Source organism: Dromiciops gliroides, chromosome 1 (assembly GCF_019393635.1).
Source record: "Dromiciops gliroides isolate mDroGli1 chromosome 1, mDroGli1.pri, whole genome shotgun sequence".
Taxonomy (NCBI): Eukaryota; Metazoa; Chordata; class Mammalia; order Microbiotheria; family Microbiotheriidae; genus Dromiciops; species Dromiciops gliroides.
Genome location: NC_057861.1, coordinates 760,903,060 through 760,919,185, shown reverse-complemented (window position 1 = coordinate 760,919,185; position 16,126 = coordinate 760,903,060). Strand labels below are relative to the sequence as shown.

At 53.6% G+C, this 16,126-nt stretch overlaps 1 protein-coding gene across 6 annotated transcripts in view; it reads right to left on the bottom strand.

The window, feature by feature from the left end:
• Positions 1 to 16,126, bottom strand: part of ADCYAP1R1 (ADCYAP receptor type I) — an 88,562-nt gene that overhangs the window by 22,380 nt on the left and 50,056 nt on the right. For 5 of the 6 annotated variants that reach the window (XM_043966465.1, XM_043966473.1, XM_043966483.1 and 2 more), the window contains 5 exons: positions 12,930 to 13,062; positions 12,544 to 12,697; positions 12,090 to 12,150; positions 11,332 to 11,401; positions 8,264 to 8,355 (listed from right to left, as the gene is read on the bottom strand). In XM_043966465.1, coding sequence (XP_043822400.1) covers positions 8,264 to 8,355; positions 11,332 to 11,401; positions 12,090 to 12,150; positions 12,544 to 12,697; positions 12,930 to 13,062 — 510 coding nt within the window. Of the gene's footprint in view, positions 1 to 1,530; positions 1,615 to 8,263; positions 8,356 to 11,331; positions 11,402 to 12,089; positions 12,151 to 12,543; positions 12,698 to 12,929; positions 13,063 to 16,126 lie in introns of all 6 variants that reach the window. The other variant, XM_043966457.1, reaches the window with a different exon arrangement.

Genomic DNA, 16,126 nt, shown 5'->3' with positions numbered 1-16,126 from the left:
TGGGAGGGATGCCATGGGGTTAGGGAAGCATGGACATTGGACTGCTTTTCAAGAAAGGCCAGAGAAGAGAGTCTACAAACTAATGGTCAATGGCTTAGACTCGGATTCTTGGCAAAATCCTTGACCGTACTATGGATAGAACAGCGGAGAAAGAGTTCAGAAAGGGAGCTGGGGTCCCGAAGAACAAACCACTCAGGATATCCTTGAGAGTCAGATGGGGAAATGGGCCAACAGTGGCTACAATGCAGGCAGGTGGGTGAGAAGCTGGCCAAAGAACCAGTCCCCAAAGTGGTCATGAGTGAGGTAAGGGTTACTCAGAGGGATGTCTCTTGGGGGGTGTCCCGGGAATCTTTCAGCAACCTGAGGATTTCAATTAGGAATTTGAATGAAGACATAGATGGCATGCTTATCTATGTTTCGTGCACAAAGCTGGGGGTGGGGGGGTCAGAGAGGGGTCAGGGATAGACCGGAAGGATGGGCTGAATTGAACTAGATAAAATGCCACGTAAAGTACTGTGTCTAGGTTAAAAAAATCAACTTCTCAAGCACCAAATGGAGGCAGCATGGCCAGATAAGAGTCCCAGTGAAAAAGAGCTGTGGATTTTAGTGGATTTCAAGCCTGATATGTGTGAACTGTGTGAACAGTTACCAAGAAAATGCATCCTTTGGAGCCACTGAGTATGGAGAACAAGAGAGAGAAGTAATACCTGCCCCCACCTCCACCCCACCCCTGCACTCTGCCACTTCCAACCACATCTGAACTCTGAGTTCACTTCTGGACACTATGCCTCAGGAAAGACATTGGGAATCGGGAGATGAGGCAGAAAAGGGCAGTTAGAATGAATGATGAGAGACTTGGAAGATATGCTGGATAAGGATCATTTGAAGGAACTGGGGGTGCTTAGTCTGAAAGGAGAAAGCTGAATGGGCCCAAGAGGGCTGTCTTCAAATATCTGTGGAAGAGGGGCAGCTAGGGGGTGCAGTGGACAAAGCACCAGCCCTGGATTCAGGAGGACCTGAGTTCAAATCCAGCCTCAAACACTTGACACTTACTAGCTTTGTGACCCTGGGCAAGTCACTTAACCCACATTACCAAGCCTCCCAAAGTATCTGTGGAAGAAGAGCATGTGTGGAAGTATGTGTGTTCAAGTGTATGAGGAAGAAGAATAATTAGCCTCATTCTCCTTGGCCTCAGAAAGCCAAACAGGAGCCAAGGGCAGAAGCTTGATGAGGTGGAAGGATTTCCTAATAGTGAGGGCTATTCTAAAGCGAAGCAGGCTGCCCCACATCTTCAAGTAGAGGCTCAGGGAGTCCTCACTGGGAGAGTTTGGGGTGAACGTCTTGGGCAGGCACAAGCTGCATTAGATGGCTTCTGAAGTCCTCTCCAGCTCTGAGTCTAGGGGTCAGAGAGAGTGTAGATGCCTCAATGGAGACCCACCCGCACTGGTGGAGACACAGCTCCCCAGGTGGGTCCATCTTCATGTAGGGAGGACAATCCATTACCAATCTGAGCAGCCGAAACCAACCTACAGCAAAGGGAGTGAATGTTGGTCTGAGGGCAGAGGCAGAGGGTCCTCTTGGAATTTCTCAAGGAAGGCAGGATTTAAATTTGTTCTGGAAACAAATGAAAAAACCAGAGAGCTATTGTGGGCAGGTCTGAAGGGAGAGGCTTCCCCGCCCCCATCACTTTAGCCCTTTGGACATGGCTCAGCCTAGTGTAGCCCCCAGATTCCCCTCCCACCTCTCACCAAGGTCACTGATCTGGGCTATGAGTCACTTCTCCCCAGCCTAGACAGGCCAAGTCCCAATCAGGAAAAGCTTATGCTGACCCAGCTATTGCCTTGTCTCCTTCACAGCCCAGCTCACCTTCCACCTTCTCAGCAAAGCTCACCCTCTCCCCCAGTTCCTCCTTCAGCGGAAAATCTCTGCTCAATTTACAGAAGAACTGCCTAACCACTTGGAGCTGTCCAGCATCAGAATAAGCTGCCTCTTCATCCCTGGAGTATTCAAGCTGACCACTAAGGTAAAGAAGCTTCCAACACTTGGTTGGACTGATCTTCCCAATCTTTCAGGTCCTTTTTCAGTCTAGATTCCAATTTGACTTTGGAGGGAGCTGAGGGGGTGGGAGGAGCAGTTGGGCAGACAGCTGGTGTTAATAGCATGGCCAGAACTGAACATCTTTCCAGAAGAGGCTGGAAATTCCTCCTTCCTTCTAGGGAACTCCCCAATTCCAGGCTTACAATGGGACAACCTAAAGTTACTTCTGCTGTCTCACCATACTCCCTCCTTAGCTCTCCTCCTCCTCTTCTTCCTCCCCTTCTCTGTCTTCTCTTCCTCAATTCATTAGCCATGCATGTTCCATTCAGAGATAGAGTCACAAGGACACAGAAAGGACACACTTGGGTGGCTTGTTGGTCTGCCAGAAACCTCATTCCTCATCTTCCTCTCAGGAGAGGAGGCTCTTGCATCCATACCCCCACTCATTGAAGATCTGGGACCTCCCCAGTGGAGTAGCTTAGCAACCTGCCTTTCTAGGAACACAGTGTTTACTGATCACATTAGAAGTGGCTGCCAAGGCTGGCAAGGAGATGGACTGTTGGCCACACTTGGAGCATCACTGAAGCAGCTTTGTTGCCAAGCCCCCTTCCTGTCCCCACACAAATAATAGATGAATTCTAACGACTCTTATCTAGTCACTCAGGAAGGTCTGAGCTCATGTTGGCGCCAGCTCCACCAGCTCAGGGGGCTCTTAAGGAACATTTCCACAGCCCTCAAAGGCTTGCAAAAGGTTTGAGATGGATTATCTCATTTGATGCTCAGAGCCACCTTATGAGTTAGGGTTGCCTTCATTTTCCAGATAGGAGACTGAGACTCAGAAAGGAGAAGCGATTTGTCCCAGAATTCCCTGACTCTGGACTCATTCCATCACCTGCCTCTTAGGGTCAATCCCACACATTCTTAAACACATCAACCTCCTTTCTAGAGCAGGGCCTTTTGTGAATTCTGAAAGGAGCTGCTGCCCTGAGCAGATGAAGTCTGAAGACCCTCAGGATTAGATATCCATGGGGTGGGGGGTCAGATAGGGAGGAGACCAGGCTGAGGCCCCCAGACAGTAGCAAACCTGCTTGGCCTGGCCTAGCCTGGAGCAGAGAAGGATCCCTAAGCTGGCCTCATGTAAGTGCTCATGGAGACCCAGGGCAGCTGCTCTCTTTGGCCCCAGGGGGCCAGACCAGATGAGATAGACCAGCATCAATGAAGGGGCCTAATCAGAAGTAAGGAAGAACTATATGACTCTGGGGAGGGGACAGGCTCAAACCTAGGAAGGGACAGCTGAGGTAAGGAGTGGTCTCTCTCCTTAGAGACCCTGGGTGCTTTCAACTGCCCAGAGGCCGGGGATTGCCTCCAAGGCCCTGTGAACTCCCCCCACCTCGAGAGCCTCCCTGAGCCCAGGGAGAGGATGCCTTGATTCATAACATGTACATAAATGCTGAGCAGGTTTGGGGTGAGTTGGCTCAAACACCACCACCACATGGGGAAGAAAATGGCAATGAGTGCAGCAACTCTCTCTCTCTCTCTCTCTCTCTCTCTCTCTCTCTCTCTTTCTCTCTCTCTCTCTCTCTCTCTCTCTCTCTCTCTCTCTCTCTCTCTCTCTCTCTCTTTCTTTCTCTCTCTCTCTGTCTGTCTGTCTCTCTCTCTCTCTCTCTGTCTGTCTGTCTGTCTGTCTCTCTTTCTCTCTCTGTCTCCCTCTCCCTCTCTCTCTCTCTCTCTCTCTCTCTCTCTCTCTCTCTCTCTCTCTCTCTGTCTCTGTGTGTGTCTCTCTCTCCCCCCTCTCTCCCTTTCTCTCCCCTCTCCCCCCCCTCACACACACACACACATTCTCTCTCATTATACACATAGGAAAAACAGCTGTGAGCAAACTGAGTTTTTGTTCTGTGCCCTTCCCCAGTGGTGTAGCATCCCAGACCCACTATGCCAAGGGTGAGGAGGGGGGTGGACAGTGTGCTTTGTTTTGTAAGCAAGGGGAGGCAGAAGGCTTCCAGAAGGAAGAGCTCCTAGGCAGACCATCTCAATGTATATAGTTTACCAGGTGGGGCAGAGCTGCTGGTCCTGCTGCCTCCCCAAGACCCTAAGAACTGGGAGCAAGCCAGGTTTGTCTTCTGAGTTCTTGAGTTCTCCCTTTCTCCATGAATGGGCAAGAACGTAAGATTCTCATGGGAGAGTGTAAGCCCCTTGAGGGCAGGGACTGCTTTATTTTTGTCTTTGGATCTCCAGGGTTTAGCTATGAGTAGGGGCTTAATCCAAGCTTGTTGAGTTGGAAGTAGAACTTGGTCTGAAGTCTGAGGGACCCTCTGAGACAACCCTCTTCAGGCTACTGGAGCCAAATGTCTGAAGAAGCCACACCTCTCTCTTCTGACCTGTTGCCCTTCCTGGGCACAGGTGCAGAGAGTGGGACTTTCTGCAAGTCTTAAAGTTCAGGGAGGGGTCATTGGCCAAAAGCATGTCTTTCTACACGGAATGAAGGGGCTTGTTATTTATTGAGTTCCCAACATTCTGTGGATCCCTCCTGCAGCCTCTCTAGGCTCCCTGGACTGGGAAGTTTGGCCAGCCCCAGATCCTTCAAGAAGACAAGGCAGGAGAGACCATTTCTTGAATTTTCTGAGCTGGCGAGGGGAGAGATGAAAGCTGTGTCACATCATGATCAGGAGGATTCCCAAGAGGAGGGAGGTCTGGATGGAGGAGAGATAAGAAGAAGCAGGAGACTCTGGCTATGGGTGAGGGGCCCAAAGAGCTGCTCAGGGTTCTATGGAGAGGTTATTCATCTGTCCACTGGGTGAGATCCATGCCACCCCAGGCCATCTGTACCACAGAGGACAAAGCAGAGGGAAGGGGACCTCACCACAGAAGGATCCCTGGCAGCAGTACCTTGGGGATTGGTGATGCACATGAATGTGCCACCATGATCAATAATGAAGATGAAGAAATGAGAGAAACTTGGGAAGACTTCGATGGGCTGATACAGGGTGAAGTGATCTGGGCCAGAAGAACAGTGTGCAAAGGCCACAGCCACATGAGGAAAACAGCATTTAAAGACATCAAGACACCCATAGAGGTAACCATGACTGGTCTTGACTCCAGCAGGAGGACTGGGGGTCTCCGGTGGAGGCTTTCAGGGGTCTATGTTTGGTTTTGTGCTGGTTAACATTTTTATCCCCAACTTGGACAAAGGAATATATGGCATTCAAGTCTAAAGATGACCCAAAGTCAGGGGCAAGAGCCAACAGGACAAATGACAGAATTGGGATCCAGAAATATCTCAACAGGATGGAAGAATAGAATGAATCTAATAAAATGAAAGTTAATAGGAATAAATGCAAAGTCTCACACTTGGGTTCAAAAAATCAACTGGACAAACATAGGACAGGGAAGTGTGGTACAGTGGGAAAAAGCAATGACTGGAGCCTGACAACCTGGGTTCAAATTTTTTCCTCTCTCTGTCTCTGCCCTTTCTCTCTTCGTCTCTCTCTGTCCATATCTGTTTTTCTCTCTATCTCTCCTCTGTCTCTCTATCTGTTTCCCCTTCTCTATCTTTGTCTCTCTATCCCATCTCTCTCTTCACCTCTCTAACTCTGAATTTCTCTCCCCTTCTTTATCTTTGTCTGTCTGCCTCTTCTTCTCCCTACCCATCTCTCTCCATCCCTCTCTATCCCTGTCTTTCTATCTTTCCTCTATCTCTGTCTTTCTCTCTCCCCTTCTCTATCTTTGTCCATTTCTGTCTCTCTTTACTCCATCTCCCTTCATCTCTCTGTTTTCTCTCTATCTCTCCTCTATCTGTCTCTCTATCTCTCTCCCCTTCTCTTTGTCTCTCTTTCTACCCCATTTCTCTCTCCATCTCTCTCTCTCTGTCTTTCTATCTTTCCTCTATCTCTGTCTTTCTCTCTCCCCTTCTGTATCTTTGTCTATGTCTCATTCTTTCTATACCCCATCTTTCTTCATTTCTCTATCTCTGTCTTTCTATCTTTCTCTCCCTTCTCTATCTTTGTCCATCTCTGTCTCTCTTTACTCCATCTCTCTGTTTTTCTCTCTATCTCTCCTCTATCTGTCTCTCTATCTCTCTCCCCTTCTCTTTGTCTCTCTACCCCATTTCTCTCTCTCCATCTCTCTCTCTCTGTCTTTCTATCTTTCCTCTATCTATGTCTTTCTATCTCTTTTTCTTCATCTCTCTCTGTCTCTCTGCCTTTTTCCTACCTTTGTGACCTTGGACAATTAATTCCCTTAGCTCCCTGGGCCTCAGTTTTCTCATCTGTAAGATGAAGAGGCTATTTGATGACCTTTGGAGTCCCTTCCAGTTCCAGATCTGTGACCTGAATTATTACTAGGATCACTCAGTTATCAATACTGCCATCCAAGGAGGTGGCGTTTTACTTCATCGGCCACAGGGAGTGCGCACTCACACACATGCACACCAGCATTTATTTCTTGCCAGAGACTGTGTAAGCCCTGGGGAAGACCAGACAGAGAGACCAATTAGGAGGCCACAGCAACAGTCTGGGGGAGACATGACATGCATCTGGATGAAGGCAGAGGCCTTAGTATGACTGCAAATAAGGGGGAGCATAGGAGAGGGGGTGGGGAGGTAGGAGGCGAGAGCCCTGCAGGCTGATTAGGTGTGGGGGCAGAGGGAGAAGGAAGAGTCAGAGGTGAGGATGAGCCTGCTGGGAACGTGGGGGAGGGAGGGGCCACAAGATGATGGGATCAACCTGGATTAGTCTTCTGAGGTCAAAGCCCCACTTCTTGGATAAGAAAACTGAGTCCCAAAGCGAGGTCACACAAGTAAAGAAGCATGAGAGGCAGGATTCGAACTCGGGACTTCTGATTTCTGGGTCAGTCCTAGATGATAGGCTGGCCAGAAAATGGGGAAGTTTGGAGGAATGACAGGGGAGTATGTGTGAGTGTGTGTGTGTGTGTGTGTGCATGTGCATGCATGTGCATGAGTGCACGTGTGTGCATTGTGCCTCTGTGTGGGTGTGCATGTGTGTGAGTGAGTGTGTGATATGCACTGTGCATGTGCATGTGTGTGAGTGCACATGTGTGCATGTGTGCCTATGTGTGTGTGCATGCATGTGTGTACGTGTAACAGTGAGCTCAGCTGAGATGGTCATCTTCAAGAAGCCAGTGGGCCATCCAGGTGGTGCTTGATGATGCTGGCCTGGAGCTCAGGGGACTGGCTGGAGCAACAAGAGAAGCCTCATGCTCAGGGATCCCAAGGGAGCCTGTCAGAAGGACTGGGGTCTTTCCTGGAAGGATGAGAGGATCCGGAGGAAGGCAGCCAAGAAGGGAGGGGACAGGGAGAACAGGGCATTCTGAGATCTTTGGAAAGGACTGGGGATGGTTGGCAGGGAGAGGAGAGCTGATGTGGGCACTCTTGAACCTCATGGAATTGTCAAGGGTGGCAGAATGTTTTCCCTTAGCCTCAGAAGGCAGAACAAGGAACAAGGGGAGTCCAGTCCTCGAACATTGGAGAGAGATGCCTTTGGCTTCTTCTTGACAACCAGAGCCGTCCAAAGTGGACCAGGCTATTTTGCAAGGAGATGAAAACCCTGTCACTTTGCTCTGAGACTAGAGACCCCACGCCTGCTGGCGAGCAATGTTCTGGAGAGGATTCTCGTTCAAGGACAGGTCAGATGAGATGGCTGCTGAGGTCCCTCCCAATCCTGAGATGGGTGACCTTAAGAACGAGACTCCAGAGGAAAAGAACCCTTGCAATATGCCATCCATGAGCTTGGCCACGAATGGGGAGGGGCTGTTGCCCAGAGATGAAGGCAAACCCCAAGTTGGGGCAGGGCTGGGGCAACGCTGTATCCCTGGGGTCAGGGGAGGACTCCCTCTTCCTAAAGGTGAAGCTGTCAGAGAGCCTGGAGGCAGCTGCAGGGAGCGGGGCATCTCAGGGGATCAGAGGGGGCAGGAGCTTTCCCCGGGACCCAGGAGTAGGGGCATCCACCAGTCTTCCCCCACACAGATGAAGCCGAGCAAACCTTGCCCTCCTCACCCCGGGGGAATGGCAGAAGAACATCCCCTACCTACCATGAGCCTCTTTGCCGGAGAGGCTGCGGATTGGCTCTCTTGGGTTCTGCACCCCGGTGCCTGGCAGCGCCAAGGGCAGCCCGTCCCCGTTCCCCTCACTGTGTGCCCCTTTTTCCTATGTGTACACTTCAGAGTGGCCGGGGCAGAGGGGTGCAGGGCCTGGCACAGGCCTGCTACTCACAGGTAGATGCTTGATTCGTTGCCTCCGATGTCCGGGGACTGGAGCTTCTGCACCAGGATGACAATGATGCCAATGAAGAGGATGAAGTTTATCTGAGAAGAGAGAATGGCAGAAGCCGCGGGCCGCTCAGCCTCTTGAAGTGCATTTGTTTTAATGTTGGGTCCCCAAGGCTGTCTGGGGCCCTCCCTACACTCTCTTTCCTATAGAAATGGATCTAAAATGGATCTGTTTTCTCCCAGTCACCATCTCTGTGCAAATGATTCCCAGACCAGACCTCTCTCATGGCCTCTGGTCCTACACCCCCAACATCTGTCGAGCAGTCCAGACAGGACCCAAACAGCATGTTCTCCCCTCTTCTGAATATCCATTATTGTCAAGGGCCCCACCCCCCGCCTAGTCACCCCAGGACCATCCCTCTCCAGTGGCCTGACACCATGCTTACAGACGGCCCCCCACTATCCACCATGGGTGCACCTGCTCTCCTCCTCTCTCCTCTGCTCTCTTCACTCCACACTCTCCACCCCAGTCGTCCTCATCATCTCTGCTCTGCTTCTCACTCCAGCTCATTTGTCCCCCAAAGGGCAGGCCTGCTCAGTCAGCTCCAGTGGTTCCCTCTGAACCAAATGCTCTGGCCCTGGCCCCCGTCCCAGCCCTTTACACAACCTACAATTGCTCACTAATGATGCCCCATCTCCTACTTCCATATCTTTTCTCAGGCTGACCCTCCCTTCCCCCCCCTCCAGCTAGCTTGTATTCGTACACATTTATGTACGGGCTGCCGTCTCCCCAGTAGAATTTAAGCTCTCTGAGGGAGGGCCTGTTTCCCTTTTACTTTTGTATCCTCAGCATCTAGCACAGGAGGCCTGACACACAGCCGACTCTCAATAGATGTGGATTAACTGTCATTCTCCCTTGGGGAGGGCTTCCCTCCCAAGGAGGTCCCACTCAGCATATAGAAAAGCAGGGTTAGAAGTCAGCTTTGTTGGAGGAGGGAGGCCTCATTTTACAGAAAGATGCACCAAGGTCTAGCGGCACCAGATCTCAAACTGTATGACAAAGCGGTAACATTAAAACAATCTGGTACTGGCTAAGAAATAGAGTGGTGGCCAGTGGAATGGGTTAGGTGCACAAGACACAGCAGTCAATGCCCACAGTAATCTAGTGTTTGATAAACCCCAAACCCAAACTTTTGGGACAAGAACTCACTATTTGACAAAAACTGCTGGGAAAACAGTATGGCAGAAACTAGGCATGGACCAACATCTCACACCATGTATCAAGATAAGGTCAAAATGGGTATGTGATTTAGTCATAAAGGGAGACGCCGTAAGCACAAAGGACAGCAAGGAATAATTTACCTGTCAGATCTATGCAGAAGAGAAGTAAGGGCTTCATTTCTCAAATACATAGAGAACTGAGTCAACTTTGTGCTTTTGCTCAAAGGGCTCCCGATGCCTAGAAAGTGCTCCCCCCTCCAATGAGAGCCCTTGGCTTCCTTCCCAGCCCATCACTGGAGCTCCCTCCTCCGGGGGGGCCTGTGCTCGTCCTTCCACTTGTGCTCCCCCTCACTGGGGCACCTGTTGTATCTGTCTGCTCCCTGAGGGCAGGGCCTCCTTCCTTCCAGTCACTGGGCCCCCAGCACACAGCAGGAGCTGAACAACAAGCTAGAGTGGGAAGGAGCCTCAGAGGCCGCCCAGTCTCACCCTCCAGGAGAGACGTCAGTGGCCAAGGGAAGAGACCAGCCCCAGAGGGAGCACTGCTTTGTCCCTGTCTGCTCTCGGGGTCCCACTGAGCCTGGTCTCTGTTAGGAGGAAGAGGGAAGAGAAGAGGGAACTCCAGCCTCAATCCTTGGTACCTGGGGATGCTGTTGGGACCCTGACTGTGCATCCTCTGCCAAACCCCAGGCCTCCCACCCCCTGCCCCCCGGCCTCTCCAAGCCCTATCCACCTCCTCCTCTGGGAGGCCTGCCTTGGATGTTGTAGTCTGCCACAGTGGGCTCATTTGGTCACTTATTCACTCACATATTCATCCACTCACTCATATTTATTCATTCACATATTTATGCATTCACTCACTTATTCACTCACTTATTCACTCACATATTCATTTATTCATTAATCTGCTCACTTATTCACTCATTCATTTGTTCATTCATTCATTAACTCATACATTTATTCACTCACTTATTCATTCACTTGACCTTGATAAAATTCCTGATAGGTGAGACCCTGTTCTAAGCTCCAAGTCTCTGAAGCACTGTTCAGCACCAATGACTTAGCTGAATAATGGTGTCTGTGGGTTTTGTCTGCTGGCTCAGATGGAAAGGGCAGACACGCCTTGCTTGATCCCCAAACTCAGCACTGCATCTCTCGGGTCTCCACGCCTTGCTCAGACTGTTGGGGTGCTCTCCCTTCTCCTCCCTACCTCCCTTCAAGGATTGGTTCAAGGGTCCTTCCTACAAAAGGCCTTCCCTGATCCCTCCATTCGACCCCCTCCCTGAGGTTCCTTGGGAAAGGCCTCCAGGGGGCGCCACTGTGCACCAAATCCTGGAGCTAGAGTCCTCAGTTCAAATGCAGCCCCAGACATTCACTAGCTGTGTCATCCTGGCCAAGTCACATAACCTTTTCCTGTCTCTGTTTCCTCAACTGTAAAAAGGGGGTAATCACAGGACCTACCTCCTAGAGTCGTTGTGATGATCAAATGGGAGAACCTTTGGGAAGCCCTACACAAATGCTCACTCTGGCCACTGGCTTAGGTGTGCCCCCGCTGACCCCCTCCCCAGTCTTTCCAGCATGAGCACTGGTGCCTGGTACCTGGCAGGTGCTTCATCAGTGCCCAGGGGACCAAATGAAGTGTTTCCTACTGCACAGCCAGACGCAGGGCAACGTCTAGGGGACTTTCCCCCAATGGGGAGAGAATCTAGTCCGTGGTGGGGCAGCCACTGGACAAAGAGCAGGGCACGATAGGGCTCACTGTCTGGCCAGGACGGGCATGTGCTCTTCCCCTGGCCCTGCCACTCCCTATCCCACCCCCCAGCTCCCAGCCTGCTCTCCTTTGAAATCACTCACCATTATGGAGCCCACCACTGGGCCTTTGATGACCCACCACAGGGCGGTGTTGTTATTTGTGTCCCAGCAGCTAGAGACAGACAGACAGACAGACAGACAGGCAGACAGGCAGGCAGACAGAGACAGTGACACGGAGAGACAGAAACAGAGAGAGACAGAGACACGGTGACGGAAAGACTAAGACAGAGCCCAGTAGTTATGATGAGCTACCACCCTGGGAGGGGCAGGAGGAAGGATTGTCCCTCTCTGGGAGGCTCTCTCCCTGGGCCCTTATGCACCCCTCCACCCTCGGGGTGCTCAGCGGCTCCCCTGAAGTAGCTTCAAAGAGGAAACAGGGGCAGACAAGTCTCTTCAGAGGCCCAGAGAGAGGAAGCTTCAGGTCCCCAGTTCTAGGCTAGCCTCCAGTCCTTGTGGCCTCCCTCTGTCCGGACCTAACATCTGCCACTCTCTCCCAAGGTCCATGGGCTTAGCGGCTCAAACTCTCCAGGACGTTCCCCGTGTTTCTTGGCTCCTTCTGGATCCGAGTTTATTATTATTAATAAGGCTGGGGGGGGTGGGGGGCTCGAGCTGGTGGGAAGCAGGTCTAGGTGGGAGAGAGGCCCAGGCTGCAGAGGCCAAGCTGTTTCTGAGGCCTGTTGACAGCCCCACACTGCGGCCTGGAGGTTGGGGCACTGGGGCTAGTGAGTGACCAGGGGAGGGCTCAGGCTATGGCCAAGGGCGATGCCTTCTACCTGCTATTGGGATAGAGGCACACCTACCCACTGTCATCGAAGTGAATCCTCAGCACGGCCCAGCTCGTCACACAGATGGTTGGTGTGCCTGTGGGGACAGAGCCAAGGACAGAGAAGGGCTTGTGAGCTCCGGACCCCACGCAGGGCCCACTCTCTTTATGGCCTGCAGTCCCTCCTAGGCCCCTCCTCCTGTTCCTTCTCTGTCCCTCCCCTCTCCCCCTCTCCCCCTCCCCTCTCTCCCTCCCTCCCCTTCCTCTTCCCATTCCCCTCCCTCCCTCCCTCCCTTATCCTCTCCCTCTCCTCCTCCTTCCTTCCCCTCTCATCTCTTCTTCTCTCCCTCCCTCCTTCTTCCCTTCTTCCTTCTCTCCCTTCTCCCCCTCCCCTCTCCCTCCCCTCCCCTCTCCCTCCCCTCTCCCCCCTCCCCTCCCCTCCCCCCTCTCTCTCCCCCCCCTCCCCTCTCCCTCCCCATGCCCCTACCTACCCCAGCCGATGATGCTATACCAGTAGAAGTACCTCCGCTCTGGGAAGAAGGTCTCCACCAGGAGGGTGAAGAGGTAGAGCCCTTCGATGAAGAGCCAGAAGTAGTTGGCCATGACGCAGTAGTGGAAGAAGACCATCACTGCTTTGCACTCCACCTGGGGGGGGGGGTAGAGGCACTTCCTCTCAGGCCACCTGGGCCTGAACCGCACTGCGGGAGGCGAGGGGCTGCACTTGCTGGGCCCCAGGCCTCGCCCAGCCCCCTCGGTCTCTGCGGGGTCTCCCTTTGGAAGGAGCCCCAGCTCCTTCTCTTCCCCCGGCAGGCTCCTGGCTGGCTGGGCCTGGGCTGGACCCGGAACTTCCCTCCCCTAGGCCCCGGCCCCCACTCACTGTGGAGAGGAAGCAGTGATTGTTGTCTTGCTCCGGGTACAGGATCCAGTCCTTGATGAAGACTGATATTGCCCGCAAGATGAAGGAGACGAAGAGATTCATGTGGATGAAATTCCGGGTACAGTGCAGCTTCCTGGGTGGGGGAGAAGGGGGCACAGCGCATCATGGAGTCTGGGAGCCCCCTGTGCTCACACTGTGCCCCTGCCTGAGCATCCTGCCTCACCATCCCCTGTGGACGTGTCCTTGGGGACCCCCTGCCTCATCTCCACACTCCGAGCTCCTCTTGGAAGTGCCTCTCTCCTTGGAACCCACCCACCACACGAGAGACACTGTGGACCCTGGGGTCCTTCTGGAGCCATGGAGACCCTAGGAAGAGCCCGGGACCCTGAGCCTCCAAGGGCCCCTAAGCCTGCCCTGACTCAGTTGTAGGCGAGTCTCTGCCGAATCTGTCTTAGGCTCCACCACACCCAGAGGCGACTTTGTGATGTCTGTGACCTCGGCCACAGGCGACCTCTGAAGCCCCTTGCGCCAGGCGCCAGAGCCCGGTCTGGCTCTCCTGACCCCGGGCCCTCCAGGTGTGAGGCCTCAGGCTTTCCTGATATGACTGTGGCAGTTGTCATTTCCCCACGTCTGGACTCATCGCCTGCCAGGTGGGGTTCACCTCTCTTCAGCCCCCGTCTTCAGGGCTATGTCTCTCACACTCAGTGAAGGAGTGGCCCCTGCCCCCCAATCCAGTGAAGTCTCTGTGATTCTGCCGTATACCACCTCGGTGGACGCTGCTCGTGTTTCTGGTCACCGAGGGGGGCCTGGGTGGCAGGCAGTTTGAGAGAGGGTCCCGGGAAGACCAAGCGGGCTTCTCATGTCATAGAAGTACCGAGGGCCGCCCGTGGCCCCAGGGGGCAGAGCCAGGAGCAGGGCTGAAGGGAATGGAGGCAAATTCAGAGCAGTGGGAAGCTCTGCCTTCCCTGGAGGGCTCTGCTGGCCCAAAGGCTGGACGCCCTTGGTCAGAGGGTGGCAGAGAAGACTCTTGCTCAGGCATAGGCTAGACTCAGGGGCCCCTGAAGCCCCTCCTACTCTCAAACCTCTGTGATCCTGGACCCCAGTCATGATTATCAGGAAGTAAGTGGTGCGGTGCTGGTATTGGAGTCAGGAAGACCTGAATTCAAAACCTGCCTCAGACATATTCCAGTTGGATGACTCTGGGCAAGTTGCTTACCCTCAGTTGGCATCAATTTTCTCATCTGTAAAGTGGGGGTGACAATGGACTCTCTCTATGGTAAAGATCAAATACAATAATACCTGAACAGCGCTTCACAAACCTCAAAGGCTCATTTAAATGTGAGCTCCTGTTAATTGGACAGAGCCGATGTCCTGGGGTGCCTCTGTGGAGGTCGGGGCACATATGCCCACCCCCCTGGGTCTGGGGTCTTGGCGCCAGGAGCAGCTTCTGGGTGTTTCCCTCCGACTCTAGGTCCCCATCTGGGCTGCCGCTCAGCCTCCGGCTGGGTTTGAAGATGCATCTCTCAGCTGGTCAAGACAGGACTCGGACCTTCCCGTCCCAGATGGACTTAACTAGCCCCAGCCGCCCCAGCGCCCCAGCCTCAGGGACTGGGACACACCAGGCCCAAAGACTGGAAGAAATCCATTCTTGATCGGCCCCATTTTGTCCTTCATTCACAGGCGCTGCCTGGTCAGAGACAGCTCTGCCCAGCGTGGGTCAGAGCGCCCCCATTGGCCGTCCACAGCCTGGGTGACCTGGACTGTCCTTTCTCCTCCTTGGGTGGGTCTCAGTTTCCTCATCTGTAAAATGGGCTGACCGAGGTTACGTCCAGCTCTGGATCTGAGTCTCGTTCCACTACACCGAGTGACAAAGACCACTGGACGCATGTGAAATACCCATCCTTTCAGCCCCAGAAACTGGTGTCTGCTCCCATTGGGTGGTAGGCTCAGGCCCCTCAGTGCCGTCCCGGATGGACGCAGGCAGAGGGGTGGAGAAGGGCGCTTGTCCACTCACTGTCGGTCACTCTGGGAGCCCCACAGCAGGCTCCCTGGCTTTGTTCCAACCTCTTCAGGGTAACTGGATAAAGGTTACGGTCTAGGTCCAGTCGGATGGGACCAGGGGGAGGGGATGCTACAGATGCTGGGGGCAGCTGGACGTGGAGACTGATTCCCGGCCCAGTCTGCCGCTGTCTGCTGGCCTCCATTCCTTCACTAGGCGACCCAAGGTAGGCGAGACCTGGCTGCTCCCCGGGAAAGTCCACAGAACCGGGAGCCCCTTCTCAGGCATCCTCTGGCCATGGCAGGTCACAGGGAGCCTTGGAGCCCAGAGACTTTACATCCCAGGACAACCGGGAGGCACCGGGGGCTCCTTTGGGCCAGAGATGGCTTGTCCCTGCACAACAGGGCACTGGCCAGTCTAGACATGCCCATAATGTTGTGCTTTGGTCCTCTCCCGCTTCCAGAGATTTCACCACACCCTTGTGCAGGGACAAGCCATTGTCAGGATGCCCCCTCCCCCTCCCCGGGAGGCCCTTGTGCAGGTCCCTCCTCCACCCCGCTCCCCAGGTCTGTGGCCCCTGAGCCCTAGGAGGGGTTTCCCCGACTCTGGGTGCAGAGGGGGCTTTGGGCCCCAGGCTTGGAGGCTTGGAGCTGTCCCAGTGTGGGGTCAGACCAGTCTAGAGCAACATTTGCAGTGGGAACAGGAAGCTGGCAGCTCCCTGTGAGAATGCCTGCTCTCAGCCCTTGGGGTCAGCTGCTCTGGAGAATCTCCCCCTACCTTGAGCACAGAGGGGAAAGGAACAGGAAGTCCCTGGAGGCCCAGGGAAGGGTGGCTGGTTGCTCAATCTTACAGAGATCACGGGTGCAGATACCCTGGGGGTGGGAGGGGGCATCTGGAACCTTGGGAGTGGCATGTGGCCTGGCACAAGAGGCATCGGGGGCACTTGGGATCAAGATGTCCTGAGTTTGAATCCTGCCCCCAACACTTCCTAAGGAGCCCAGTTCCTGGCACAGTCATTAATAAACAGGCGCGGTGATTGCTAACCCTTGTCTGCTCTGTGACACTGGGCAAGTCATTTCCTGTCTCTCAACCTCAACTCCCTCATTTGTAAAACTGGGATGCTAGCAGTCCTTCCTCCCATGGTGAGAGAGGATCAAATGCGCACAGCGGAAGGCTAAGGTGTGTCTGGGGCCCAACC